The sequence below is a fragment of the Etheostoma cragini genome, chromosome 10 (assembly GCF_013103735.1).
Source record: "Etheostoma cragini isolate CJK2018 chromosome 10, CSU_Ecrag_1.0, whole genome shotgun sequence".
In the NCBI taxonomy this organism is placed as follows: Eukaryota; Metazoa; Chordata; class Actinopteri; order Perciformes; family Percidae; genus Etheostoma; species Etheostoma cragini.
The window spans coordinates 16,544,683-16,571,260 of NC_048416.1; the positions used below are offsets into that span (position 1 = coordinate 16,544,683).

At 38.7% G+C, this 26,578-nt stretch overlaps 4 protein-coding genes across 17 annotated transcripts in view; 3 read left to right on the forward strand and 1 right to left on the reverse strand.

Moving 5' to 3' along the window:
• The window catches only part of tbc1d10c (TBC1 domain family, member 10C), an 8,006-nt gene extending 4,918 nt beyond the window's left edge, over positions 1-3,088 (reverse strand). The window contains exons 1-4 of the mRNA XM_034883970.1: positions 2,960-3,088; positions 2,377-2,519; positions 1,037-1,136; positions 522-629 (exon numbers count right to left, since the gene is read on the reverse strand). Of these exons, the coding sequence (XP_034739861.1) occupies positions 522-629; positions 1,037-1,136; positions 2,377-2,513 (345 nt within the window). The 5' untranslated portion in view covers positions 2,514-2,519; positions 2,960-3,088. The remainder of the gene's footprint in view (positions 1-521; positions 630-1,036; positions 1,137-2,376; positions 2,520-2,959) is intronic.
• The window catches only part of ran (RAN, member RAS oncogene family), a 16,451-nt gene extending 5,169 nt beyond the window's left edge, over positions 1-11,282 (forward strand). For 2 of the 4 annotated variants that reach the window (XM_034883994.1, XM_034883995.1), the window contains exons 3-8: positions 9,454-9,511; positions 9,677-9,761; positions 10,058-10,183; positions 10,285-10,472; positions 10,592-10,762; positions 10,901-11,282. In XM_034883994.1, coding sequence (XP_034739885.1) covers positions 9,479-9,511; positions 9,677-9,761; positions 10,058-10,183; positions 10,285-10,472; positions 10,592-10,762; positions 10,901-10,945 — 648 coding nt within the window. In that variant the 5' untranslated portion in view covers positions 9,454-9,478 and the 3' untranslated portion in view covers positions 10,946-11,282. Of the gene's footprint in view, positions 1-8,338; positions 8,556-9,163; positions 9,354-9,453; positions 9,512-9,676; positions 9,762-10,057; positions 10,184-10,284; positions 10,473-10,591; positions 10,763-10,900 lie in introns of those variants that run through there. The other 2 variants (XM_034883992.1, XM_034883993.1) reach the window with 2 other exon arrangements.
• ndufs8b (NADH:ubiquinone oxidoreductase core subunit S8b) lies at positions 3,281-7,512 on the forward strand. The gene is made up of 7 exons (XM_034883996.1): positions 3,281-3,489; positions 4,276-4,324; positions 4,409-4,474; positions 4,583-4,672; positions 5,890-6,062; positions 6,626-6,754; positions 7,231-7,512. Exons 2-7 carry the CDS (start codon positions 4,276-4,278, stop codon positions 7,360-7,362), a joined length of 639 nt encoding a protein of 212 aa, XP_034739887.1. The 5' UTR covers positions 3,281-3,489; the 3' UTR covers positions 7,363-7,512.
• A 2,216-nt stretch (positions 11,283-13,498) lies between the features above and the next one.
• Positions 13,499-26,578, forward strand: part of stx3a (syntaxin 3A) — a 17,133-nt gene continuing 4,053 nt past the window's right edge. For 2 of the 11 annotated variants that reach the window (XM_034883989.1, XM_034883991.1), the window contains exons 1-9: positions 13,502-13,924; positions 20,166-20,240; positions 20,325-20,424; positions 21,288-21,362; positions 21,518-21,588; positions 22,293-22,401; positions 22,493-22,566; positions 23,382-23,516; positions 24,318-24,428. In XM_034883989.1, the coding sequence (XP_034739880.1) occupies positions 13,895-13,924; positions 20,166-20,240; positions 20,325-20,424; positions 21,288-21,362; positions 21,518-21,588; positions 22,293-22,401; positions 22,493-22,566; positions 23,382-23,516; positions 24,318-24,428 (780 nt within the window). In that variant the 5' untranslated portion in view covers positions 13,502-13,894. Of the gene's footprint in view, positions 13,925-20,165; positions 20,241-20,324; positions 20,425-21,287; positions 21,363-21,517; positions 21,589-22,292; positions 22,402-22,492; positions 22,567-23,381; positions 23,517-23,713; positions 23,954-24,317; positions 25,479-26,345; positions 26,569-26,578 lie in introns of those variants that run through there. The other 9 variants (XM_034883983.1, XM_034883982.1, XR_004658286.1 and 6 more) reach the window with 9 other exon arrangements.

Below are 26,578 nucleotides of genomic sequence, written 5' to 3' on the forward strand. Positions count from 1 at the left end.
ACTAAAGTTTGTAGAAAATGTAGTATTAAACAAAAAAATCTGAAAATAGTGTGACACAAAATAATGACTGGTGGGATTACAAGATCCCACAAAATAGTGTGCTCAAACAGTGCCAAACCGCAACATTTTCTGTTTACAATGATGTCAAGGAAACAATAACAACTCAAACCAGTTTTTTCCGTCAATCAACTAATCAATTGTCCGTCACAAGTTCACAGAACCTGATGTGTCACTGTTAAAAATTAATTTAGGGATTTTCAATTTACAGTGATGAAAAACTGAGAAGTTCAGGAAATCATCATAATTGCTTGATAAATTACTTAAAACAATTAATTGAATGTAAAAATTTTAGATTTTCTGTCAATCAATCAATAAATCAGCTTCACTGGTTCACTGTTTCATTGCATCCTTTACACTGTGATTTAGATCAATAGTTGACAATACATTGTTGAATCCTACCATTCCCGGTTGTTGCTGCTGATTTGGAAGCATTTACCACAGTGAGTGTTTAATTTTCTTGCCTTGTAGAGGTTTTCATGTTGTTTCATCTTGTCAGTAGCACCACACAGCAGAGGCCAGCACTTTGCTCTGAGTGAGGCTGGGATGCCTTTCTGACACTGCACTTTGACCTGAAGGGACGTTGGCAACAGAGACAAAGGATCAGCTCAGTGCAGTCAGAAACAAATGTCTTAATTTCAGAGACTTCGACTTAGTGTTGTCAGCGTGAATGCTAACAGGCCTTTTTCATAGCAGACATTTTGACTCATCATAGCTAAAAACCAAGGCGTTTTTAATTACATTAACAAGTTAATAAAATTAAGAAGTAACTCTTGACAGTATGATCAAGATGCACAATACTAGGACCCTGAAACTAAGGCAGCTAAATGTAATTTAGCCATCACGCATTTTATTATTTACTGGGTTTTTTCTGCTGTGACAAAATGTCTATCATGGAAAAGGCCTATCATCCTTTATTCACTTTGGCAGTTAATTCACGCTGCATTTAATGACTTTAGGCATCTATGACGGAACACACCTTGCTGGTCTTCTTCAACAAGACGCGATCCCATTGGCTAATGATATTTATCCACTTGGTCTCCCTCTGCCTGACCAACTCAGGGGCTGGACCCACACTCCTGAAACACATCAGCATACAAAACAGCAGATAAATATGTTAAACATGAAGTATTATTCAGCATAAGACTCTACAGTACCAAGGGTCTCAAGTCAGCCATTAAACTGGAGACCTTTAAGTCAGTGTGCAGAGCTGCTGCATGCACTTTTGTGTGTTGTCATAGAAAGGCAGCGCTCCGAAAAACAAGACAGGAAACAGGAAAACCACACGGTAGAGGTCTCCATGGCAACAGGTCAGGATGTTATCAATGGGGAAAGTATAAAGGTGGCAGGTAGCAGTTTCTTCAGCTGGTCTAAAACCAGATTTTGTCTTTTTCATCTGGCCAACATTTAGTTTGATTAAATGTCCTGTTGCTGGTATCTGAAAGGAAAAATGCTCAGTATTTTTCATGTGAATGTAATTCTAGTTTGCAGTCTTTCTAGCAGGACTTTTAGACACTTTTAGACAGAATTACAAAATCCACATTATTGCAGCTCCCTCATATTGTCTTGTAATATTACAGTAGGATTTGTCTTTTCCTTTTTGAAGTGTTTTCCAAAATCACTTTGAGGCCTGAAAAGGAGTAGTAGTTTTGTAGATAAATAAAAGGACCAATCATACATATTTCTGCCCACATGTTTACCTGTGGGTTTTATGCACTGGTTTCTTGACTTTTCATGGTGCTGTCTCCTCATTTAAGCTCACTATAAGTTTCATACGTTCAAACTTTACTTTCTGTATAAAACAAGGCTTGCTGTCATTCTTTAGCATAAAACAGTTTGCTCTTGTTTTGGCGCATGCTGTATTTTTATTCTCAAATAAATGGTTTGGAAGCTGCAGCTTTCTTATTACGACCAGTCTACTGTCTTTTGACTTCACGTTATACTAATCAAAGCAGTGTTGGCTCTGTGTCTGTCTGGATGCAAAAGCTGCTTTCTCTCTTGAAAGTGTTAGATTTAAATTCTAGTCGTCAGATTCGTGGTCTCTTGAGCGATACGGGGTCTTGCTTTGAAAGAAATGTACTTGCTTTGTGAAAATCCCTTCAGAGTAGGTTGCACCGCCCTTTGGAAACTCTATTAACCTGCAATCTACGAATGGGATAGTTGTTTTTGGCATTCAGGGAAACAATTTGTTTTAAATATCAAAAGAACTTTTAGAAAAGAGAATTGAAACAGGCAACCAATATACCTGCTTTTGATAGTGGTGTCAAGCTTAATGAAAGTACAGTAACAATACACAAATGGAAATGTGGAATTGCTCACCCAGCTGTGGATCCATTGGTCAGAATGAAGCCAAAGCGGTCTGTCTCAGGTTCCAGACCAACTTCTGACCCGGCATCAGATCCAGAGCTGTCCTCTTCACTGAGGTCCTTCTGGGCTGGACTCGTTGGACTAAACATCTTACTGACAGAGAAGTGGTGGCTCTTAATATTCAGCATGGGACTGTATCCATCAATTATTGTGACTATGTGAAGATGATGTGACTTAGCAGTGCGTCCTACAGAGGACATATCAAAGCATAGATAGCCTATATCAAAGATGTTCAATACCTAAGCCCCATCCCAAACAACTGCTTGTTGAGGTTGTTATTGTAGTAGTGTCTATGATTGATTATAACACAAAGTACATGTGTTAATTTTCGGTTACACTTCACAACATTTTAGTACATGTTTGTCCCTCTTAAATTCAGGCCATTTGCTTATGACATCTGCTGGCTCAGTTTTATTTATTTATTTAGCATTGGTGTATAGTTTAAATCAAACTTTCTTTCCTCCTACCATGAACATATCCATAACAAGAGGACAGTTGTTAAATATAATACAATATCCATTTACATATCATTACCTTTACATTTCCGTATGTTCACTCGGTCGTTGAAGAGGTGAAGTGCACGATCCTTCGGTGATGAGGAAGACAAACTTCCTCTCTCTCTCTCTCTCTCTCTCTCTCTCTCTCTCTCTCTATTTTTCTCTCTCTCTCTATTCCCCCTGGCTATTATAGCCTTAAAATTGGGTAATGTAGTCTTTTTTTTGCTGACAAGGAAGTGATGCTCAGTTGCACAAATATGATTAATCAAACATAACATTAGAGTTAGTGATAAATGATTATGCTCCGATAATGTCCTTTAAGTGGTTCAGCTTGTCAGCACAATATGTGTGTTGCGTTTGCTTGTTGTAGGAAAAACTGCAATAATACGTGGTCAACGGCACACGTGGAAAATGTCCATGGATGTATTAGCCTAAAACTAAAATGTCACCAACAGTGCTGTTTTTGCGATTTACTAACCGGGAACCAGAAATTAACGAGGGACACGTGAATGCAACATACGTACGCAGTTCAGGGACCGCTGCCTGTTGTTAATAACTTGTGACAGAGGTAAGTCTGTAGAGGTGATTAAAAATGATAACTGGATACTGTAAACGATTATTTAGGTTTCTTGAATAGAGACTGTGTTGTACATTAAGCTGTTACTATTTTGCTAATATTGTGACAGTAAAGTTGTTGAGCGACGTATTGCGTTAAATTATCCAAGCATGGGTCACATTGGTATTACAAGCATTTCAGATCTGAATAAATTAAAGTAAATAACCGTTTTTAACTAGAGCCAAAGTTTGGGTTAGCCTATTTAATGATACGTTCATGTTATATCGCCTACAGACTATGTTTAGCTAAAGTAAAGGATTCGAATTGCCTACAAAACGGATGCAAATTTATTGATAAAAACGCTATTGTATAATAAAATACACATTTTTACAGGCAACCTAATAAAATGAGTTTTAAATACCACCGTTTGTTTTATATTTCAATTGACGTTACTTCTCTGTACATTGCACGTGACCGCTGGTCTATCCCCAGTGTAACAACCTCGGAACAATCCTTACATGACCCTAAGTCGTTTAAACTGGATGTGTTCCCGTTCTTCCCATTCGGCCGACATGCCATGAATGTGGCACACCGCTGATGTAACGCCACTGATTTGGGGCGCAAGATTAGGATGCATTTGTGTTTAGTTGGCTTCAGTCTCCCTAACTCTCTGTTGCGTTTAGTGACAAGCTTTTGTCTGGGTTGCATCAATGGAGGTTCACCATGAGTGCTGTGTACATTTTAGTTCCTCGCTACTAACTATTTGCAATTCACTTTTAAACTGTCCTCTCTGCTCAGATGTCTACTGCACTGAGTCTGCGTCTTCTCCACTGCTACTCAAAGCCAGGTACAACTGAATCAGGTGCTATTAAAAATAACATGTTATGCACAAAATGAGGCATCGTTTAACCACATATGCATGCATCTCCAGGCCCATTTGGATATGGTCCTGGTGTCATTCGCCCATTCTTTCTCAGTGTGGAGAGAGAGGGCTACAGTAAGTAGGCACACTGCTATACAGCTATTCCTATATGGCATTCTCAGTGGATGTGACTATTTAAAATGATCAACCATACTCTGCTATCACCCTTTATTCTCCTTGTAGAGTATGTAAATGCTCAGGAGCTGCCGACAGACCTGAGGTCCATCACTGACCGGGCTGCAACAACCCTCCTTTGGACTGAACTTTTTAGAGGTCACACATACTATGCTTGCTATGCAGATAACTTAAGTCGTAGGCCTAGTATTGTTCTATATTTAATTACATTTATTACATTTTTAACCAACAATTGATTTATCTTACTAAGAAGTATTGTATGTGTGTAGTTAAAGCCTAAAATATATCTTATAGATCTCCAGAAACTGTTAAAATTACATAAATGAGTAAAACCATTGGCGTGACATCAAATCATGTGTACAACTACAAAATGTCAAAGATGAAACAAAGACTTATGGTATTTCAGTTGTGGTCCTTGATGTAAAGAGAGTAATGGTACAGAAGCCAGGTGACTTTGAAGCAACATATTACCAGTGGTGGAATGTCCCCAAGTAATTTTACTTAAGCACTGTACTTAAGTACAAAGTACTTTACTTGTGTATTTTCTTTTTTATGCTAATTTTTGTTTACTCCACTACATTTCAGAGAGAAATATTGTACTTTTTACTCCACTACATTCATCTGACAACTTTCATTACTAATTAAGATTTTTTTGAACACAAAACACATGTAGTTTATAAAATACAAGGTTTTATTATAAATTAAACTACCCAACTATATACAGGCCTACAATACAGCTGCAATTCTTAGCTGACTTAACACTTAGTTGATTGACAGAACTGTTTTCATAATTTCCAGTTTCTAAAATATGCAGATTTTTCTGCATTGAGTACTTTTACTTATAAAAAAAGGTCTCATGATAATACTTTACTAATACTTAAGTACATTTTCTTGATGATATAAACATACTTTTACTTAAATAACATTTTCACTGCAGGACTTACTTGTAATAGAGTACTTTTACTTAAGTAAAGGATCTAAATACTGCATATTACCAACGAGCCAATATAATAAGTACTTGGACTGCCATCAATAAAATCACTCCACAATTGTCAAAGCCTCATGAGAGTCCACATAAAATTCCCTATTTACAAATTCCAAACAAAAAACAACTTCCTCCAGTTTGAAGGAGGTTTGCTAAAAACTACAGCTGTTTTAAGAAAAGACTCCTTTTTTAAATTGAAACAATGTATAAACAAATGAGTTTTGGGCTGTGTGCCACGTACAGGGTAGGGAAGTCAGTATGTATCAAAAGACAAACTAATGCATCGGTGTATTTGATTGACCGATGATTTGAATTTTTTGATAATAAAAATAATAAAGTAAGTCATAACTCTTTGAACACCTTCCTGCAGGTTTGGCGATGACCATGAGTTACCTGTTCCGTGAACCTGCCACCATCAACTACCCGTTTGAGAAGGGCCCTCTGTCACCCCGCTTCCGTGGAGAGCACGCTCTCCGCCGCTACCCTAATGGAGAGGAGCGCTGCATCGCCTGTAAGCTGTGTGAGGCCGTCTGTCCTGCTCAGGTGAACAAAAACACACTCATTTTCTGCTATTTAGATATCAGTGTTCCTGTAGGGTATTTTTAAGGACTATCATTCTTTATCAGCCACTCTTTAGTGTCTTTGCTCTTCATTTTTGTCTGCACTCTCTGTAAGTTAATGCACATTCTGAGCAGTCCTCACTGTAGGACAAAGTTGTTCTCTCTAAAGTGTAAACTAATTGGGAACTCTTAAAACATCTGGGTACTCTTAAAACATCTGAAAATAGGTAAAACGAAAACAGAAACCTTAGTCATGTATATATTTCCATTCTGCATCCAATTGTGTTTAATTTCTTGTACTTTTTCTAATGGTGGTCTAATGGTTTTTTAAATTGAGCAAAATAGTCTCTTATTTATAACAACTTTGTTTTATCTGGTGCCCAATATGCAAATGATTCATCTCTCTCTCTTTCCTCACCATCTGTACTCAATTAATCTTACAATACCTGCTGCTTAGGCTGTAATTAAGTCAATGCCAAAATATGTGTCTGTCCTTTCTGACTTTCTGGTTTTGTCTCCTCCCTTTCATCTCTATGTGGTACGCAGGCCATTACCATTGAAGCTGAGACTCGAGCTGATGGCAGCAGGAGGACTACACGCTATGACATTGATATGACCAAATGTATCTACTGTGGCTTCTGCCAGGAAGCCTGTCCTGTTGATGCCATTGTTGAGGTAAGAATACGTGTACCCTGTTTATTGAATAGGATATTCTATGGAGCTGAACCAAAGTGGCTGTTGGCAAAGACAACTGTATGTGAAATATGTATTTAATAAAAATGATCATTTCAAGTTATGGGCCTGGGAATATTCGTGAAAAATAAGATCAGTATCAGTTTCATATTTACAAGCCAAGTAGTTATTTACTCCGCATGCCAGGATCATTCAACAGTGTTGAAGTGTCCTTTCCCATAGCAGGAACTTGTAACTTTCTATACAATAAGTTGATTATGCAGGTTTCTTACCTAAAGTCAATTCCTACCTTCACCAAAGGAGAAAATTAGTTATTATATTTTAAAATGTGGCATTATTTACTCAATCTACCATCAAAGCCTAAATGCAGAATGAACATGAAACTTCATATCATCTGTGTGGATTTAGACCTACAGATGGTTAATGTGTATTCCTTTCTTTAATCCTCCTTCCCTCAGGGTCCAAACTTTGAGTTCTCCACAGAGACCCACGAGGAGCTGCTGTACAACAAAGAGAAGCTGCTCAACAATGGAGACCGATGGGAGGCTGAGATAGCAGCCAACATACATGCAGACTACTTGTACAGATAAATGTGTACACTGCCTGCAAAGATTTGTCACAATGTGAAAATGATATATCCAGTGAGATTAAGTGTAGTTTAAAAGACATTCCAGTGAGTTTTAAATGAGCAGTGAAGCTTTGAAGCCTCAAATTATGTTTTTAGAACTGTGAAAAAGTATTAAAAAATGCATATTTTATGTTATAAAGATGGATAATGTTGTACTTTATGATGTTGACTTTATAGTCTGAAACACATGTAGCCTAGGCACAGCCCAGTATGTATTATTTTCTGCTGCACTTTAAAAGCGTGTATTAGATAGATAGATAGATACTTTATTGATCGCCAAGCAAAAATTCAAGGTCCCAGTAGCTTGAAGACATGAATAATTTGGACAATCAAAGAAAAGATACTAAAAAATAAATCTACATGAATGTACTAAGGAGACGCTTGCAGGGACAGGGCAGGGACTGACCCTGTGATTTAGTATGCATGGTAAAGTAAGGTTTTATCTGATGTTATAGGTAGGACATTTCTAAAAGAGTATATGTATGTAATGTTCTGTTATTTAAGATATTGAAATAAATCATGTTTTAAAACTTTAACCATTCATTCACCTATTGCATTAATGCTGGCGCTGAGACAATTAGTTGATTCATTGTTCAGTCAATTAAGTTATTTCGATTATCAAGCAATAATGCCAAACAATTTCTGGAGCTATCTGTAAATGTGTGGATATTGGCTAACAGTAAATATCTTTGAAAAACAAAGTTATTCAATCAAAAATTAATCAAGTTTGGATATTGGCCTTATATATACTTATATTATACCAAACAATTAGCCTAAATTATTGAGAAAAAAATCAGCGGATTAATCAATTAGGAAATAATTACACTTAGCCCTGTAATTACTCAGTTTAAACAAAAAAATTGGTGAACATGGTCACAATTGTAGCATTTGCTTTATGTTTGTCATTGAGATATGTACAAAACGATAATGTAACTTTATTAGCTTTAATGCCGGTTGTAAATGGGGCTATTTTAGTATATTTTCACAGACATGCTGAATCATGGTCTGTGAATACCACAGCACACGCACTAGAAATCAAATGCGTTTTTACCGCTGCGGTGATCACATGATATGGGCGGAAACTGACTCATAGTCCACGCTGAATCTCCCGCGAACGCAGCCATTTACCTCTTTTCTCTCTTGGCAGTGACACCGGTGAGTCTCTATATTCTTCTCTCATTGCGGGCCATCCGATTTTTCAAGTTTGTTTTTATCGGTAAAGTCAGTTAAAACAACGGGAAACTTAAAGGTGTGATTTGTCTTAATCTGGCGTTGCAATATTAACCCTGTGAGGCTCGAGCAACTACTATAGGCCGTAGATTTTCTTATGCTAACGCAGCCGTTAGCTCGGTGGCTAGAATGGCTTCCATGCCGTGCTAGCTAACAGGTTAGCAAGCACCGCTCTCCCTCATTTCACTGCTTTGTTCTTGAGACTCGCTTATATTACTCTAGTTTATTAGCTATTATTGACTTTACAAATCTTAAATGCGTCAGTTCAGCTTGATGTGCGAAGTTGTTTAAGTTGGCCATCAACTGCAACATGGAACATGTTAGAATGTCTTGCAGTTCGATTGTTCCAGTCGAACAAGAAAAAGTGCGGTCGCGCGTTATATGGCGCACTCAAACTAACGTTACGCAACCGCGTGCGTCAAAATACTGGTCCAGAAGCGAGTTTGTCGTGTTTTCATCCAAAAATAGTGTTTTGCGTTACGTGTATTTGTCTGATATACAGTGTAGTTTGAACGCAACATAACGACAACGTTGCGTGGTAACGTGTCGGGACGTTAGCTTGGATAGAACACACTAGAATCGGGTATCGCTAGGTAACAGGCAGTGGAATACGTGTACTATTGGCTGTAATGTAGCTAGCTAGCTAAACTGCGTCAAGAATATCTAACTACTTTTAACAAATCTGTCACTACGTCTGTTTCCCCCAAACCTGAGTCAAAATAGGTAATTGCCAACACAGCTGGCTTAACGTTACTGATTGCTATCTAAGACTGTTAGCATGTTCTCCGTCAGCTAGCTAACTATCCCGCCTTGTTTTGTTTAGATAAATCGCAACCACGGCGGACTCAATGGCACAGTGTGTACCGGTGGCGGTGTTTAAGGCAAGTATTTTTTTGGATAATATCACACATTTTTACTATGTGGCTATGTCTTGTAAGTCCAGACAATGGTACTTGTGGTATTTAGGCTAGCCGTGCTAATGTTCAGCGTATCGAACCAGTACCAACCAGTCTAAACTAACTGCTAACGTTATATCTTTCCTACAGCTCGTCCTGGTAGGAGATGGAGGCACCGGAAAAACGACTTTTGTGAAAAGGCACATTACAGGAGAGTTTGAGAAGAAATATGTTGGTGAGTATCAGTATGTACTAGTAGTGGTGTACATGTCTGCCCATAAATATCAAGAATGTGCACAGTACATAAATGCCAAACTAGGTTTGAGGTAATTTAGAAACAGGGTCGCTGTTGCATAGTTTGTCCACTAGATGACACTGTCTGCTTTATAACTGTTAAACGTCTCACTGTGAATGTTTCTTGCTCACTATAAGAAGGATAGACGGATATGCATTGTTTATTATTATATATATATAAAGAGAGTGTTGCACCTTTCTTGCTCTCATGCATATTGTCTTTGCTTGTAATTCTAGCTACTCTGGGAGTTGAGGTCCACCCGCTGATGTTCCACACTAACAGAGGACCTATCAAGTACAATGTGTGGGACACAGCTGGTCAGGAGAAGTTTGGAGGCCTGAGAGATGGCTACTACATTCAAGGTGCTCTTCACAGTCTTTAACACTGTTTTGTTATTAAACTTTGAACGGTCTGCCCCATTACTAACAGATTTTAAATGTAAAACACTCTGCTGCATCCACAGCTCAATGTGCTATCATCATGTTTGACGTCACCTCTCGAGTCACCTATAAGAACGTGCCAAACTGGCATCGTGACCTGGTCCGTGTCTGTGAGAACATTCCAATCGTCCTGTGCGGCAACAAGGTGGACATCAAAGACCGGAAAGTCAAAGCCAAGAGCATTGTGTTTCACCGCAAGAAGAACCTGCAGGTGATGACTTGTAGCATAATGTGTCAGTCCATCATGCGCGTGTGAATTCTAAAATTAGTTTGGCATTGGTTTGAGTTTTGCTTGGTCTGAACTATGATTTGAATCTGCTCTTTCTACAGTACTATGACATTTCTGCCAAGAGTAACTACAATTTCGAGAAGCCTTTCCTGTGGCTAGCAAGGAAGTTGATCGGCGATCCCAACTTGGAGTTTGTGGCAATGCCTGCTCTCGCTCCCCCGGAGGTTCAAATGGACCCGAACCTTGCTGCAAAGTATGAGGAAGAGCTTCAAGTGAGTATAATATACAGGTGCAATGTCTGTTTAGTTGACTGTAATGTATTTTAATTCACCCGCTTCTTTAAATTAAAAATAACAGGGCATCAATTTATATTGGGAATCTGAAAATGTATCTTGTCTCCTACTGTCCAGGTTGCATCGCAAACGGCACTCCCAGATGAAGAAGATGACCTCTAACCTGTTACCTGAATTTACCCTCTCGTACCCCCAAATGTGGACAGGAAGTTGTTGGAGTTTTGCGCCCCCCTCCCTTTACTGTAAAATCCCTTTCAGATTTTTTATTTTTGAATTTTTGTTTGTTTTAAAACTAGGTAAAAACTTGGTGAAAAAAAAGTTGTGGTTCTAATTTCACTGTATCGGACACACCCACCCTTGTGTTGTCATTGGCATGGCAACGTGCTACTCTTCATCATCGAGCACCCTCCACTGTACTTACCCAGCTCACATAATGCTGTTGTACGGTGCACTGGAAGCACTAAAGGGAGAAACTTTGAATAAAAACATTCTCAATACAGCATGTCTTTTCTTTAATTTCCATGAATATCAGCAATGTCCCCACAGTCCCATGGATGTTTCCCTACTGTAAATGTCTCCTGTGAAAAAGGCCTATTGCCCTACAGTACTTGATTTGCAACATTGACAACAATGGGGTTTTGTTTTTTACTATTGGACATTGAGTTAATAAAATAAGTATTCCTTATTAGGAATGGGTACATAAACAGAATGTGGAATATCACTGTTGGTAGACCAGTGTATTGTGACTCAGAAATACTTTATAGTAGAAATAAAGAGTGGATATGTATGGTATTTATATAGTTAAAGGCCACAGTCAGGAATGACTTCCGGTGGCCCTCTGAGATGCATCTTAAGTGAAATTAGTCCGTCACTGAAAGTTTTCGTGTGATTTAGAAGCAAGCAATGGATTGAGTGCAAGATATTGTCAAAGATGGCATGCGGTTTGGACAGCGTCCTCCTCTTTGACACCACCAACAGAGGGTCCAGATCTCCCCCCCTCCCCCATGACGTTACTGGCCTTGCGGATCAGTTTGAGTCTGTTGGCATTCCGCTACCCTCAGAAAGCTCCCCCAGGATGTAACTGCAAAGCACTGGCCACCACAGACTCATAAAACATCCTCAGCATCGTCCTGCAGATGTTGAAGGACCTCAGCCTCCTCAGAAAATAGAAACGGCTTTGGCCCTTCCTGTAGAGGGCTTGAGTGTTTTTGGCCCAGTCCAGTTTATTGTCCAAGTGCACTCCCGGGTATTTGTAGTCCTCCACTATGTCCCCACTGACCCCCTGGATGGAAACAGGGCTCACTGCTGCCTTGGCTCTCCTTAGATCCACCACAAGCTCCTAAGTCTAAGGAGAGCCAAGGCAGCAGTGAGCCCTGTTTCCATCCAGGGGGGTCAGTGTGGAAATTGCCAAACCCCATCAAATACTAATCAGTTGTATTTGAGGTGCAACTAAATATAGTCTTGCTATGTTGACAATGCCCATTCCTTGATAAAATTATTAAACCACTCATTACAAATGAACAGAGAAAAGCTTTAGGGACAGGTAGTAGTATTTACCGGGTATGTCTGTAGGCACACAATGAAACCGATATGTAGTTTGCTATGTTCCACTGGAGATTGGAGAAGTCAGGGTGGAGGTGGGGGTTGTGTAACTAGGCACAATTATGGAGTTTTAATATATCACCATGTGAAAAGATTTAAAAAAGGTATTTCCAATCAAAAAAGGGATTATAATGGTAACCTGCAGTGCATAGCACACTCATGGCCACCAGGTGTCAGTCATGTCCTTTCATTCATAGCTGGGTGGACGCTCTCAACAGGATTACCATCAGTTTTGTTCTGCACATTAATTGTGACGTGTGCCTTCTACCCAGCGGTTACGTATCAGGGTTAGAAAACAGCTATGTCATACATTCTAAATATTGCACCAAGTATTCAACCGTTTCAGTAGATTTACAATCTGAAAGGTAACCAATTACTGGAAAAGAAACAGCAGCCACTTCCCACTTAGTCACAAGCTGTAATGAAACGTTAGTTTATGGATTTATTGGAGAACAAGGCCTTCTCATCAGGAGGTATACATAGGCCTATATCTAACAGGTTAACAACCCCTTCAGGCTCAAATTAAACGTGCATTTGGGTTTTACACAACTTGGTTTGTTTAGGTTTTCTATTGAAATGCATTTATATTTAAAAATTTAAATAAAAAAATCAATTATTTTCTCTTATCTGACCCGTTGTCATCATGAGTTTTCTCAAATTTGTAAAACCTCTTTGGTTGAGTTTAAACCGATAACACAAGGGTGTAGTTGTATGTTGTTAATTAAATTAAAACTAATCAATAACTATTTAATCTATTAAATCTATAAGTTATCTCTCTCTTTTACCTCTGTTGACTGTTGTTGTTTTTATTGTTGTTATATTGTCATGAATTGAAAAACAGTAAAAGAGAAGACAGTAAGTGCAGTACTTGTGCACCCCACGATCATTTTTCATGATCCAATTTTCAAATCAGTGGCTATGTACATTGCATTAATCTGTCAAGGGCCAGATTTAATGGGCATGCTCATCTGTTTTCACTGGACAGGTCGCTGTTTAAAGTGTTTTAATCGGTGAAGTAGTTAAAGATCGGTATCATCCCAACAACACCTGAATGCATCACTGGTGCAGGTGGCTCAGGGCGTGGCTTCATCTCGCAGGACGTTGGTTTGTATGCGCATGCGTGAGCCAGAAAAGTGCGTTTTAAAATGATTACTGGTGGTTGCCAGCGGAGAGACAGATTATACAGCTCTAGACAACTGTTGTTTTAATCCCCTGGGCGAGGAGATTTAGCAAAGAAAAAACACTGGTTTTAAACCCAGCAGCCATATTGTATGGAAAAACGACGGAAAGACTCCTCGTTTCAGAAAAGTCGTGTTCTCAGACAACTCTGTCAAGACTTTTGGGGACTTTAATTGTTTTTCCCACTGGCGGCGCTTGGGTTTCTATCGGACATCTAGCTAGTTTGCCAGCTGGTTGAGGAATTCAGACATTGGGACTCGTTTTGAGCTATTTAAAACAATATTGTTGTAATCTCTTTGGTTTAGAAGTGTTAAATTAACCGTGTAAAACATGAAGGACCGATTGGAGCAACTGAAAGCGGTAAGTAGTGTCCAGGAAATGTTACGTTTCTTACAGTGTCTTTTCCTCTCTCCAGTGGCCTTGTCTCTCTCTACACTTTAATGGCCTTAGAAATGAGAGGTGAAGATGAAACATATTTTATTTTTTCCTATTTCCACTTTATCTTGAACACCTGACACATAATCATTTTTACACCAATAGCGTAGCTTGCCATGTTATGACCATGATGATATTACTCATATGATGGAAGTAATAACACTGCAGGCTGGAAAGTAAATTAATATGGGGATATTATAAATGTCAATGTGATTCCGTCCTACGGGTTTTATTTTCCCTTCTTTAAATGCTTTATGTTGTTTGGTTAGACAATTAACTGATTAATTATAATAATTAATTATATATTGTCATTGTTATTGAACTGCATCGCCAGATGTCATTTTGAAAAGCTGTGTATTTAAATTGGTGCTCTCCTAAATACGTTGAAGACCTGTATAGGCTACACCATATAGGGCTACTCATAGGGCAGTCTGACAACAGATGAATCATTCTGCTTTCATTGACATTGATTAACAATTGCTTCTAAAGATGAAAAGATTAGTCGATTATTCATATATTCGAACAATCTTTTGACTTTGAGGCTGATAACAGATTCATGATTGAAGTAATTGACCATGCGAAACATGTCAAAATACTCTAGTCCCATTGCGATCTACAAATGGGATAGATTCAACCACAGTCCTCAGACTCTACCTTTTGTATTAAAGCCATCACGGTCAGATTACAAATCTTTTCCAGCAGCAACCATCCATTGTATATATATCTTCTCTATTCAAAATTGAGTGAATGACAGTGAATACAGTTGCTGTCCATGGGGAGGAGGCCTAATCCAGTTGTAACCCAAGTCGGGATGTGTTGTCATAGCTACCTGTAACTGCTGGCCAAATATTTGCTGTGTTTAACGTGCGGTATCCCTCAGGCGTCTGTAATCTCACACAGCTGGCTCCTTCTTCAGGGAAAGGAAGTAGCCTGGATAGCAAGTGAAGTGGGCCTGTCATTTGTTGGAAGGTTGACGGTATTCGTTAACATCTGTAAAACTCCTCTTTTTCTTTATATTTCTTCGTTATCTCCATTCACTCGCCACCTTTATATATATTTATATTTATTATATACACCATCTAATGTGTAACTTGTTGGCAGTGACCTTGACTGTGTGTGTCTGTGTGTGTGTGTCTGTGTGTCTGTGTGTCTGTGTGTCTGTGTGTGTGTGTGTGTGTGTGTGTGTCTGTGTGTGTCTGTGTGTCTGTCAAAACAGGAGAAATGCTGAATTGTAGTTTCACCTGGAGCTATGGTCACGTCACATGTGATATGCTCATACTGCGTGGTGTTACAAAGCTTTACATCTGGTTAAAGGAAAACCAGCTGACTGGTTGCTCTGTGTGTTCATCTGTTGATCCCAACTGTGTGCTCTTGGTCAATTCGGGAACAAACAGGATAAACAGCAGGGCAATCCAGGCACTCTAGAATATAAGAAAAAATAAAGAGGAAGGACATGTATAACAATAATCCTTTTATTCTAGAGCTTTCTCAGACCATTAAAAAAAACAAAATATAAATGTATTCTGTACCCATTTTGGATGTATTAATTTGTAGGCTGATGTTAACTTGACAGCCGTTTTCTGTATTTCCCTCATGGTATTTTGTGCTCTTAGGGAAAGCCATATCCACTGCAGTTCTGTGTGCACAGTGTTTCCTCACAGTGTCCTACGGGCCTGGTGGGCTACTGATGTTACCCTGCTTCCCCATCTGGCTCAGAAAGCATAGCGCACTGAATGGGAAAAACTGTAACTGAACTGAACATGGCTCCTTCTTTGCCACGTGGAGTTTTTAAATCCCCTGTCAGATTTTAGTCCTGATGGAATATTTTGGATTCTGTCACCTTGCTGCTGTAAATCTGAGCCCAGGTCCCTGTCCTGCTGCTGTTGTGTCCGTTAGTGGCTCATTTTCTAAATCATCTTGTGGGGAAATCTAGTGCATTGGGCTTCAACTAACAATGAAGACGTAATAAATAATAATCACAATTTACACAAGCCTTGTTTGTTTTGTCTGACCAACTCTCCAAAAATATTCACGTATCAAAATAGCTGCTACTGTCAGTCGACTAACTGATTAAGTGATTAATCGTTGCATCTCTAAAAGTGTTAACAATTTTGTTAGTCTATATAAGCTCAGTTTAGATTTTGCATACCCTCATCTTTCTTAGATCTCTAATTTCTCAACCCCAAGCTAAAGTGTAGTGTCTCATCATTTATGATTCTCAGTAAGAAAGTCGCAGGAAAGATAGAGAGGGAGGGGTTGGACATTTAATGTGGCTGTGTCTGGAGTCAAACTTGCTGCATTGTTTCTGCATAGTTTTATACATGATGATAAATGATACAGATCCCTTTAGGCTTTTTTTCCATTAGCGTTATCATGATTGTATGCTATATTTTGCCATAGTGTGCAGAAGCTGATAGGATAAGCTCAATTCCTACATGCCAGTACATATGGTTTTAGCGCTTTATTGTTATAGCTATTGGTATGTTCACTTTTTACTCTTTTGCACATTTGATTTGACTTTCCAGACAGACCAGGACAACACTGAACCAACCAATGAAACTCAGTGTTAAGAAAACTACTCAGTTTGTTGTGTACAAGAGGATCACGATGTCTGCTTCAGTGTAAAACCTTTATCTAGCCATTGCCTTATTGAGCCATGTTATGCAACATGACATATGGTGCTTTGTATGCAGAACCAGCATAATTAAGTGATTTGAATAAAAGGAACAAGACAGCATCCAACCTAACATATCAATCGCTCATGCACTGATGTGTATCGCTTGCTCTATTTTTCTTATTTTTATTCCATTATTACACAATCTTCATGTAACTAAACAAAGATTATAGCATTTTTGTTAAGTTTCTTAAAAAATCAAAAATCTAATTTGATCCATGGGTGTTATTCGACAATATTGCAGAAAAGGCTTTAAATTACTGGTTGATGTGAATGATTTTCACAGTACACACGTGGCTTTTAAATATTAGATATCTCACACTGCATCATGAAGGGTTGCACTGTGTATTAAAGAACAAGCAACCCTCATGTTGTGGAAAGAAACAATACAAGGTTTATGTATCATGAGTCCCATTTGATCCACAATTAAAAAGTAAGTCTCAAGTCTTCTAACAGTAATTGGCGCCTCCAGGTTCAGTAATTTGACGAGAATGTGAGTTTAATGCCGAATGCTATAAACGTTTTCCGTCAGTATCAAACTGTTGTTACATAGAAGCCAGTGCATGTGTGTGTGAGGCTTTTGTCTGTTCCAGCATTTCCCCTTATTTTTGCTGAATGAGACACTGGAAGGAAGTGAGTGCTTGTTCTTATCTCGTTGCTGCAGAAATGATTTGTGAGGGAGCATAATGTTAAGGTCAGAGGACAGCTGTATGTTGGATAAATAACTCACGAAGAAAAGCAAGCTATGTGTCAGTTTGTGTGTCCAGGGAACTCTGTGTTCACAACTGTTGTTAGTCACAGCAGCCTGAACCAAATGGCTACATTTGCAATTCAAATCTTATTTGAAGGGGTAGGAGGTTAAAGACCTAAAAAAAAAAACATAATTTCAACAGAAAGCACAATGTGCTATTGCTCAAATGGAAGTTGGAAAGGATTTTTATTCTTGATTGATCTGCTATGTATTTTTTCTTGATTAATCTATTTGTTTATAAAATGGTAAAATCCGCCCATTATGAGACCCACAGGCGATGCATAACTTGTTTTATTTGATCAACCATCCAAAGCTCAGGAATTAAACACTTTACTATCAAATGAAAAAGAGGCTTCTGCCATGAAATGTTTGGCAGCTTTGCTTAAAAAATGACATACGCCATTAACCAATCATTAAAATAGATTGTGATCAATTTTCCTGCCAGCTGACTACTCCATTAATCAATTAGGCTAATTGTTACAAGTTCCTTTTAAATGATTGTGTTGTGCCTTGTGTAACGTAGAAACCAGGGTACAGTGTAACTTCATTTGAAAGTTCAAAAATAATTGAAGTTGTAGAGTTATTTTAGTGCAGTGTAAATGATGTGTAATACTGATATCTATTTATATTACTAGTTTAGAGATTGAGCTGATTCATGTATGTGATATGAGAGGGTGGGGAAGTCGACAGGTGTGTTGGCTAACATTTTCCATGCCTTGACTTTGATCCAGGCTGACTTTCTGCAGGAAAGTCAAGTATTCAGATTCTCTGTCACCCATTACAACACAAAAAAACACAACCTACTATGTGTTAAGAGTTAATTCAGACAACAACGCTTGATAGGTGTTTAGTGGAAACACTTTTTTTCTCTAAAATGCAGAAGTATTTAACAGGGAGGGAATATAGTGAGTTTACTGTTGCCTTCCACTCATTGTTTCAGTCTTTTTTTCTTCTTCTCTCCACCTAGCACCGTCACAGCAGGCCCCTCTGATGTCTGTTTACACTGTGCCTTAGCTGTGGTTCTTAAGCTCCAGGTTGAGTTCCTGGAGCCCGGCCCTAGTCGTTCACCGTGTAAATATTCACCAGCAGTGCTGAGCTCTTTGAGGCCAACCTCTGGCACCGCCCTGTGTTTACTGACTACCTTGTGACATATATGACTTTGGTAGAGTGAAACTTTCTGATGTAATTTATTGGGTGTAGGCTGATTAGGGTCAGACCAATATTACTAGGTGATGTATTACGCTGAGCTTATAACCAGGAAGCAATTTCATTAGTAAGTGGCTTTTGAATTCAGTGAAAAGTATTGCCCTATAAGAGTGCTATTGTAAGATGATCATAACAATGTTGATAATTTTGAACGTAATACTTGTGGTTATAATTTTTAGACTTGGGGCTAGGTATAAGATTGCAATATTTATGAGTGCTCACAGAAATGCATCTATATGGCCCAGTATCAAAAACTGTCAAGTATTAAAAGTTGGCATTGAATGCTTTATTTACTTGTTGTTTGACTTATTCCTTTTCTTTGATTCTATAATTTCCTGATTTCAAAGGATAATAATATAGCTTATTTTGACTGTCCTTTATATGGGCCCATTTCTTGGTCAGTGCTGAGACAAAATTAAAGGAATAGTTGAATGCAGGAATTATTTTCTTTCTTGTTGAGTGTGATTATGAGAAGGTTATATCTCATATACTGTCAATATGAAGCCACAGCTGCTTAGCTTAGCATAGCATAGCATAGCATATAGCATATCTTAATTTAGCCTACAGACTGGGATCGGGGTGAAACAGTTTTCCTGGTTCTGTGCATAGGTAATAAAATCCGCCAGCACCTCTAAAGTTCACAAGTTTGTTTTGATCTGATGAGAATATGATGAATATTTATGTGTTTGCTAAATTACAGGAGATGCTTGGACCATTTTTCTAAAATTAAAGCTGCGTTATCCTTGTCATGTTTTTGTGAATGAACTTCTGCTAATACAGACACCTGCAGCCTGCGTGTGGTTCATAACCTGCTTTAATCTTCTTGTCAACTTGGTTGACTCATCAAATTATTTGTATTATTTTGTTGTGTACCTGCATTATCCTAAATGTTTTCAGACAATGTTCAAACCCGGAGAAATCTGGAATTTTATTTAAGGCACTGTTCTCTGTAAGTGTGTCACCGTTGCCTGTCAGTGGCGTCCTGTCCCCTTTGACTATGCGTCAGTGTTGTAGATGTCTGCCAGAAGCTGACATAAATTGACTTTTACGCCGTTTTAAGCCGCATTTCTAAGTTACGCTTTCTAGATCTTGTTTTTATAGTTCACCCGGATGAAAGATTCCAGTCATCAGACGTCTGGATCACCAAACTTTGTCTTTTGTTATTGTTTTGATTGAGAACCCTAGCGGCAGAAAGTTACATATTGTGAATTTATGTGCTTTGCATAAAACCTATAAAGGCATTAAAACAAGAGTAAAAACAAACAACAAAAGTTTATGTAAAAAAAGATACAGACATCTATAGGATTTAAGTAGAGTTAAAATAAATAGAAGAATGAATAACATATAATGGACAGGCACACAGAGCTGCCTGCTTTTCTGTTTTTACCTTGGTGAACACAATAAACCTCCGAACTGACCTTTAATCCTGTGGTGTTGATGACATGCGTTCTGTGTAACACTCTTCACACATTATCTGTGGCCAGCCTAAAACACATAGTTCTAGTCTGATGCAGCTTTTACTTTTATTCTGTTAGACGTGTGATCAAGATGATGATGAGGTGGAGATTGCTATGGACAACGCTGCCTTCATGGACGAATTCTTCTGTCAGGTCAGTGTTAATGTCAGTATTTGGTACTTCTTTTGTCACTTGCATTCATTTGATATTAATGGAGTGTGTGTTTGTTTGTTTCAGATTGAGGACATCAGGAGCAGTATTGATAAAATTGATGAGAATGTGGCGGAAGTCAAAAAGCTTTTCTCGGTCATCCTGTCTGCTCCCACATCAGATCAGAGTGAGATACTAGCTTCTTCTAGCCTGACAATCCAGACCCACATCCAGATGTTGGGTCTGGGAACTCACCATTGGCAGGGCTCAATCCGAGGGGCGGGGATAAACGGTTGTCTTTCAAACTCCCTCTGCACGCAGTGAGATAGTGCTGCAACCAACCAGAGCAATGCTAGTTGATAGATTAAACTTTTGCCATATCTAGTCGGCAAAACTCCGAACACATCTTACACATCTTTTTAACAATCAAAGTCCACTTCTTCCAGAGTCGCAGCCAAAGACCGCTGTTTGCCAGCAGCAGCAGCAAGTAGCAAGGAATTCATGCAGAACCATTGCAATTCTGCTGTCCCTGTGTTGGCCTTAGAATTTGTTTTTCCAGCTCGCAAGCCAAATCTCTGTTGGCTGCCGTTAGTATGCGTCTAGATTTCTAGACTAAGCTTCTACCTGTACCTGCTCCTTTTTTCTATCTTCTGATATTGTATTCACTTCACCCCACTTAGGCTATTTTTCTCCCCTTTATTTACAAAGCAGCGTTTGTTTGATTTTCATTTATTTTTATTTTTTTTTGGTGTCCCAAATTGAATTTAAAAAGGCTTTTATTAAAAGGAACTAAAAAAAAGCCACTTTTCATTAAAAGTTGAGTCTGTATGCTATATAGTCATTAAAATCCTTTTTTTTTCAAAGCAACATTCATAAATATGTAATTTTTTTAGCTGCACTAGTTTGAAAATTCTGGAAATTAACTTTGCCTAGCATCATTTATTTATCTTGATTTGAAACATGATTATCAGTTGTTGTTTTTTTATCGCAATTTGTACTTGCAATAAGTGTGTTTCTCTGATCTCAATCATATGTCTCTTCCTTTTCTAGAAACACAGGATGATTTGGAGGCAATCACCAATGACATAAAGAAGATGGCCAACAATGCAAGAAACAAACTCAAGAGTGAGCACACGCATTCACACACACACACACACACGCACACGCACACACACACACACAGAGATCACAAGTCAATGTCAGTGTTGCTGAGAAATTAAACAATGATGTAAAGTTGATTTTAAGATGAATTATAATCAGTAGTTTGGATTGCTTCCCAGCCATTGAGAGGAATCTTGAGGCAGAGGAGCAGGAGAGGGTGTCGGCTGACATGCGAATACGTAAATCACAGGTAAATTTTGTCCATCTGAAGTTTTTCTTCTACTTTTTTCTAAAATTCAAATTCAACAGGCTTACATGTATTGGCATGTCCGTAAATGGATACACCACTGCTAAAGAACTAAATGAATAGTAAAAATCTACAAATATTCAAAACCTGGTTAAGAAAAAGACAAGGGGCCTACATGTATGTAATATTTCAAAATTAAAATTTAGAATAGAGCTTTTCAAACTGAAATGGCACATTTGAAACATTTTACCTATTTTTATTACCGTCTCCAAGGAGGTTATGTTTTTGGTTTAGTTTGTCCACTTGTTTTTTGTTGGTTTTGTTTTGATGTCAGCAGTATTACAAAAAAATACTGGCCCAGTTTTCATAAAAATAGGTGAAAGGGTGTAGCGTGGGCCCTGGAAGAACATTTTGGAGTGGATCCAAAACACTTGAATTAAGATTTGGTGATGGGGGGGGTTTGTGCTGAATTCATATGGTGTTGGAAAAATTTCAAAAATGAGTTCCCAACTGGGAAAATTCCCACTGCCTTAACATTGTGAGATAAGACATGCTTTGCCAGATATCTGTGCTGTCAGAGTGCTCTACAAGGTATAATTTTTAACATGAGCAAAAGTTCTGAAGTTTATGTCTGATTTAAGACAAATTGCCAGCACAGCCACCAAGATTACTTCTGTACTAACTAATTTCCCCCTGTTGGCTCCCAGCATGCAGTGCTGTCCAGGAAGTTTGTGGAGGTAATGACAAAGTATAATGAAGCCCAGGTGGACTTCAGGGAGAGGAGTAAAGGACGTATTCAGAGACAACTAGAGATCAGTGAGTGATGGCCATAAAGTGATATGATGGTTCCACAAAGTTCAACGTTGGTTCATTTTTTCCTTTTCTGTCCTTTCCTTTTTCTGTCCAGCTGGAAAAGCAACAACAGATGAGGAACTGGAGGAGATGTTGGAGAGTGGCAATGCTGCTGTATTTACTGCAGGGGTAAGTGTGTGTGCGTGCTTTTTTTGAGCTGGTTGAAACAGCTGAGAAAATGAGCACCACTGGACCTCAACTGACCAGACAACCATGTGGGGAAGCCTCAAAATGCTTTCTTTGCTGAGAAGGGGAATGTTTCTAGGATGGTTTGGGAAGAATTTCTTACACAAGGATACACAACTCAACTTTTGATAACAACCTAATGTCTCACATGCCTTTTAAAACCTGTGCAAATCTGACCATAAACATAAATAGAAAAGATAAGTCAGTGATACTGCATTTATCAGGTATGATTAAAAACACATTTGAACATATCATTAGTTGTTTGAGGTGGGTTACCACTGGAAGGTTAGTGTTTTTGTACACAGTAAATGTACTCTAGCACTTTTATTCTAAGTGCTCAGAGTTCAGTGTCTTTCTTAAGGACACTTTGACATGTAGACAAGAGGAGCCAGGAACTGAACCACTGACAATGCAATTACTGGAGTTGACCTACTGAGCCACAGCTGCCCCTAATATATCTCAACTTCTTATTGAGCTTCTACTGGTAGCCAGGTTTGATAAAATGAACATTTCCTTTTGAAGTAGCACTTTTCTTTGAGAATTTTAAAAATATTTCTCATTTACTTACTTTTGTTTGAGATGCGGACTTAACCAGATAACAGCCAATCTCTATCAGCCACATGCAAAGGAAATAAAGGACAAAAATTTAAATCAGGGACTCAGGGACATACTGTATCTTCATCAAGACTTTTTTGTTTGTTTGTGCATGTTGTCTGAACTGGTCCTTAATAGTAACAATAAGCCTCTCCTCGCTACAGATTGTGGACGCTGGGGTCTCTAAACAAGCCCTGAGTGAGATTGAAGCAAGACACAAAGATATTGTCCGTCTGGAAAGTAGTATCAAGGAGCTGCACGATATGTTTGTAGACATTGCAATGCTGGTGGAGAGCCAGGTACACTCCACATTCCAATCATTGTGTGCAACCGTCAATTACTTTAGGAACTTCTCATCTATTTCATTCATTTGTTCACTCATTCTGAACCTTTTCCCATGGCTTCATGTTCAAGCTAGACTTTTTCACTTGTTTCTCTCTCTTCCCGTCACCGCTGTGGTCTTACTATCAATCTGCATCTGTTTCCTCTTTTCCAGCTCCATGCCTTTCTCACTCCTCTCTTTACTCTCTTCTGCCACTGCCACCTCCATCTCATCACCCAATCGTAAGATGCACAAGTAAAGCATCATTGTAGACATGAGAGGAGACTTCACACTATAATGTATACAAACACATATTGTTGGTTAGTCAGCCACTGTGTGTAAATGCGTACATAAGTCTAACCTCATATTTCTTACTGCTTAAACCATGCTTTCTGAGGGAAAGGCTTGATTGAGGTAAGGGCCACACTTCTGCTGTTTGTATTGTGGGATTTCATTTTTTTCTTTTTTTCTTTTTCCACAAAACTCTTTGTTTCCTAAATCTTTTTTATTCCAGCTTTTAGTTTGAAGAAGTTTGTTGTTCCAAAATAAATTTCAGCATTATCATAAATATAAATGCTTCTCCCTGACATTCAAAACAAATCTCATGGAGTCATTATTGAAGATTTGGTAACAGTAGAGGTTTTGACAATGAAAAGAAATGTACTTCTAATGCACCTGAAACCCAATGTTTTACGGTGTGTTTAAACCAATGGACTGTACTTTTGTTCTGCTCATAAAGTGTTGCACTGTATCTCATTGATTGTTGTGTGTTTTTCAGGGTGACATAGTTGACAACATTGAGCAGAATGTATCAAAGTCAGTGGACCACATAACAGTAGCTAAGGAACAGACCAAAAAAGCTGTAAGGCATCAGACCAAAGCCCGCAAGGTAATGTAATTCAGTCAACTGCTGCACAACTTCCTTTTTCTGCCTATTTTCTGGACACACTTTGACACATTTACACCACACAGTGTGCATACAGATTGTACTCCCTCGCCCTGCAGACACATCGCCAATCACAAACAACTGCTGTAGTCTGTGCTTCACTTGGTTGTCTTTTCTCTCTCTCTCTCTCTCTCTCTCTCTCTCTCTCTCTCTCTCTCTCTCTCTCTCTCTCTCTCTCTCTCTCTCGCTTCGATTGTGTTATTCAACTTCTTTTGTTGCTTTTTGTCACCTCTGACGCCGTGGCCCCATGTTAGGGTGGAATGATTGACAGGATTGAGAGCAACATGGACCAGTCAGTGGGCTTTGTGGAGCGGGCCGTAGCAGATACTAAAAAAGCTGCAAAGTTTCAGCAAGAAGCTCGTCGTGTGAGTGACCACAGTCGGAGAAGGAGCAGTCAGGTTTCCCAAAAGCAACGGAAATAGTTTCATTTTATTGTTTATAATAGAACAGTGATGAGCCTGAGATCAATGCTATTCAACATCAAATACAATGTTGTTGTTTTTTGCTTTGCAGTACAAATAAGAAAAATGAAATAAAGTAACTTTGGTGCCATAGAACAAAGATGTAGTTAGAGTTCAAATCCCGGCCTTGTGTAAGAATATGATTAGGTGATTTTAATCCATGTTATTCTGATCAACTTGAGTCAATTGGAACATGCACCAGGAATGTCGAAGATGCTTCCTGACAGGGTTGAGCATTGGGAATTGTCATTACTCCGGCTGCTACTACCCATGATACTGCGCTATCTTAGATCATACACGTGGTTCATCAACAGTGGTTCTGACATAGAACAAACAACACAGCATTAGAAATGACAGACATCCTCAATGATTTTTGCACAGCTAAGCAAATTCGCAGCGTTGGCCTAGCTCAACTTTTGCATGAATGCAACGTTAATTTGTTAGGCACAGTGTCGGCCAATCCAGTAAAGCAAGCACGTGTCCCTGCTGCATTACTTTGTAATAATAATGCTGTATTTATAAGGTTAACCTTGCAATAATTTCAACAAAAAAAATAAATGATTACTGTTATTATTGTTCCGCTGTGGATTTTATCATATGATAACCCTTCAAACTCAAGAATCTGTTACTCAACTGTGCTGCCTGGACCGCTTTTTTAACAAGGACACACACTGTCTTAAAGTTCAGTTATATGATGAAATATGGAAAGAACTGGAATTTCTCTTTATCACGGAGATGCTTTTGGGAAACTTGCCTGACAACATGTAGACCATCCCCACCATCAAGACCCCGATCTTCATCTTAATCCTGACCTGTGATGGCCCTTAACCCTCCTACCTGCTCTGTTCCTGAACCTCAACCACCCTGTGGCATGTGGACCCCTGTGCTTTGAAAACCAAGACCACACACACACACACACACACACAATCACCGACAGCTTCCACACTTCTCTCTCTCTTGTCTTTCTCTTCACCTTTAACCTTATTTTTATTTTTGTTTACAGTTGGTTCATTGCTACTGAATTATTATTTGGTTTTGCCTGTTTGAAAGATATTTTTCATTAGATTTAAGCTGTTAAAGCATGTGTGTGAAAACATAGGTTAACATCAAATCAACACTGTTACACCAAGACAGAACTGGTTTAACTGGTTTAGAATTTACCAAGATTGGTACACTGAGTTTGTGTGGTTACCAAGCTGCAAGGTGAATTTATGAAATTTGATACAGCCATTGTTGCCACACACTGTACATATTCCCTGACTCAAAAATACTACACAAACTATACGACTTACAGTAGATTCTATAGTTGTTGCACAAATGAAGGATATGCAGTACTTATTGTTTTTTCCCACTGAGAATGGTCCTGATGGGGCTTAATGTACTTGGTTGTTCCCAACAGAAAATGGTGATAATAGTGGTGGTTGTGCTGGTTTTGCTGGCCATTTTAGCTCTCATAATCGGGTTGTCAGTGGGATTGAAGAGAAGCTGATGAGCTATTTGAATAAGAGGAGAGCTAAGGGTGAGTAACTCAAAGCAAATAAGCTCCATAGTGCTACAATGGGTGGTTATGAAGCATGCTTTGCAGAAGGTGTGTGTGTGTGTGTGTGTGTGTGTGTGTGTGTGTGTGTGTGT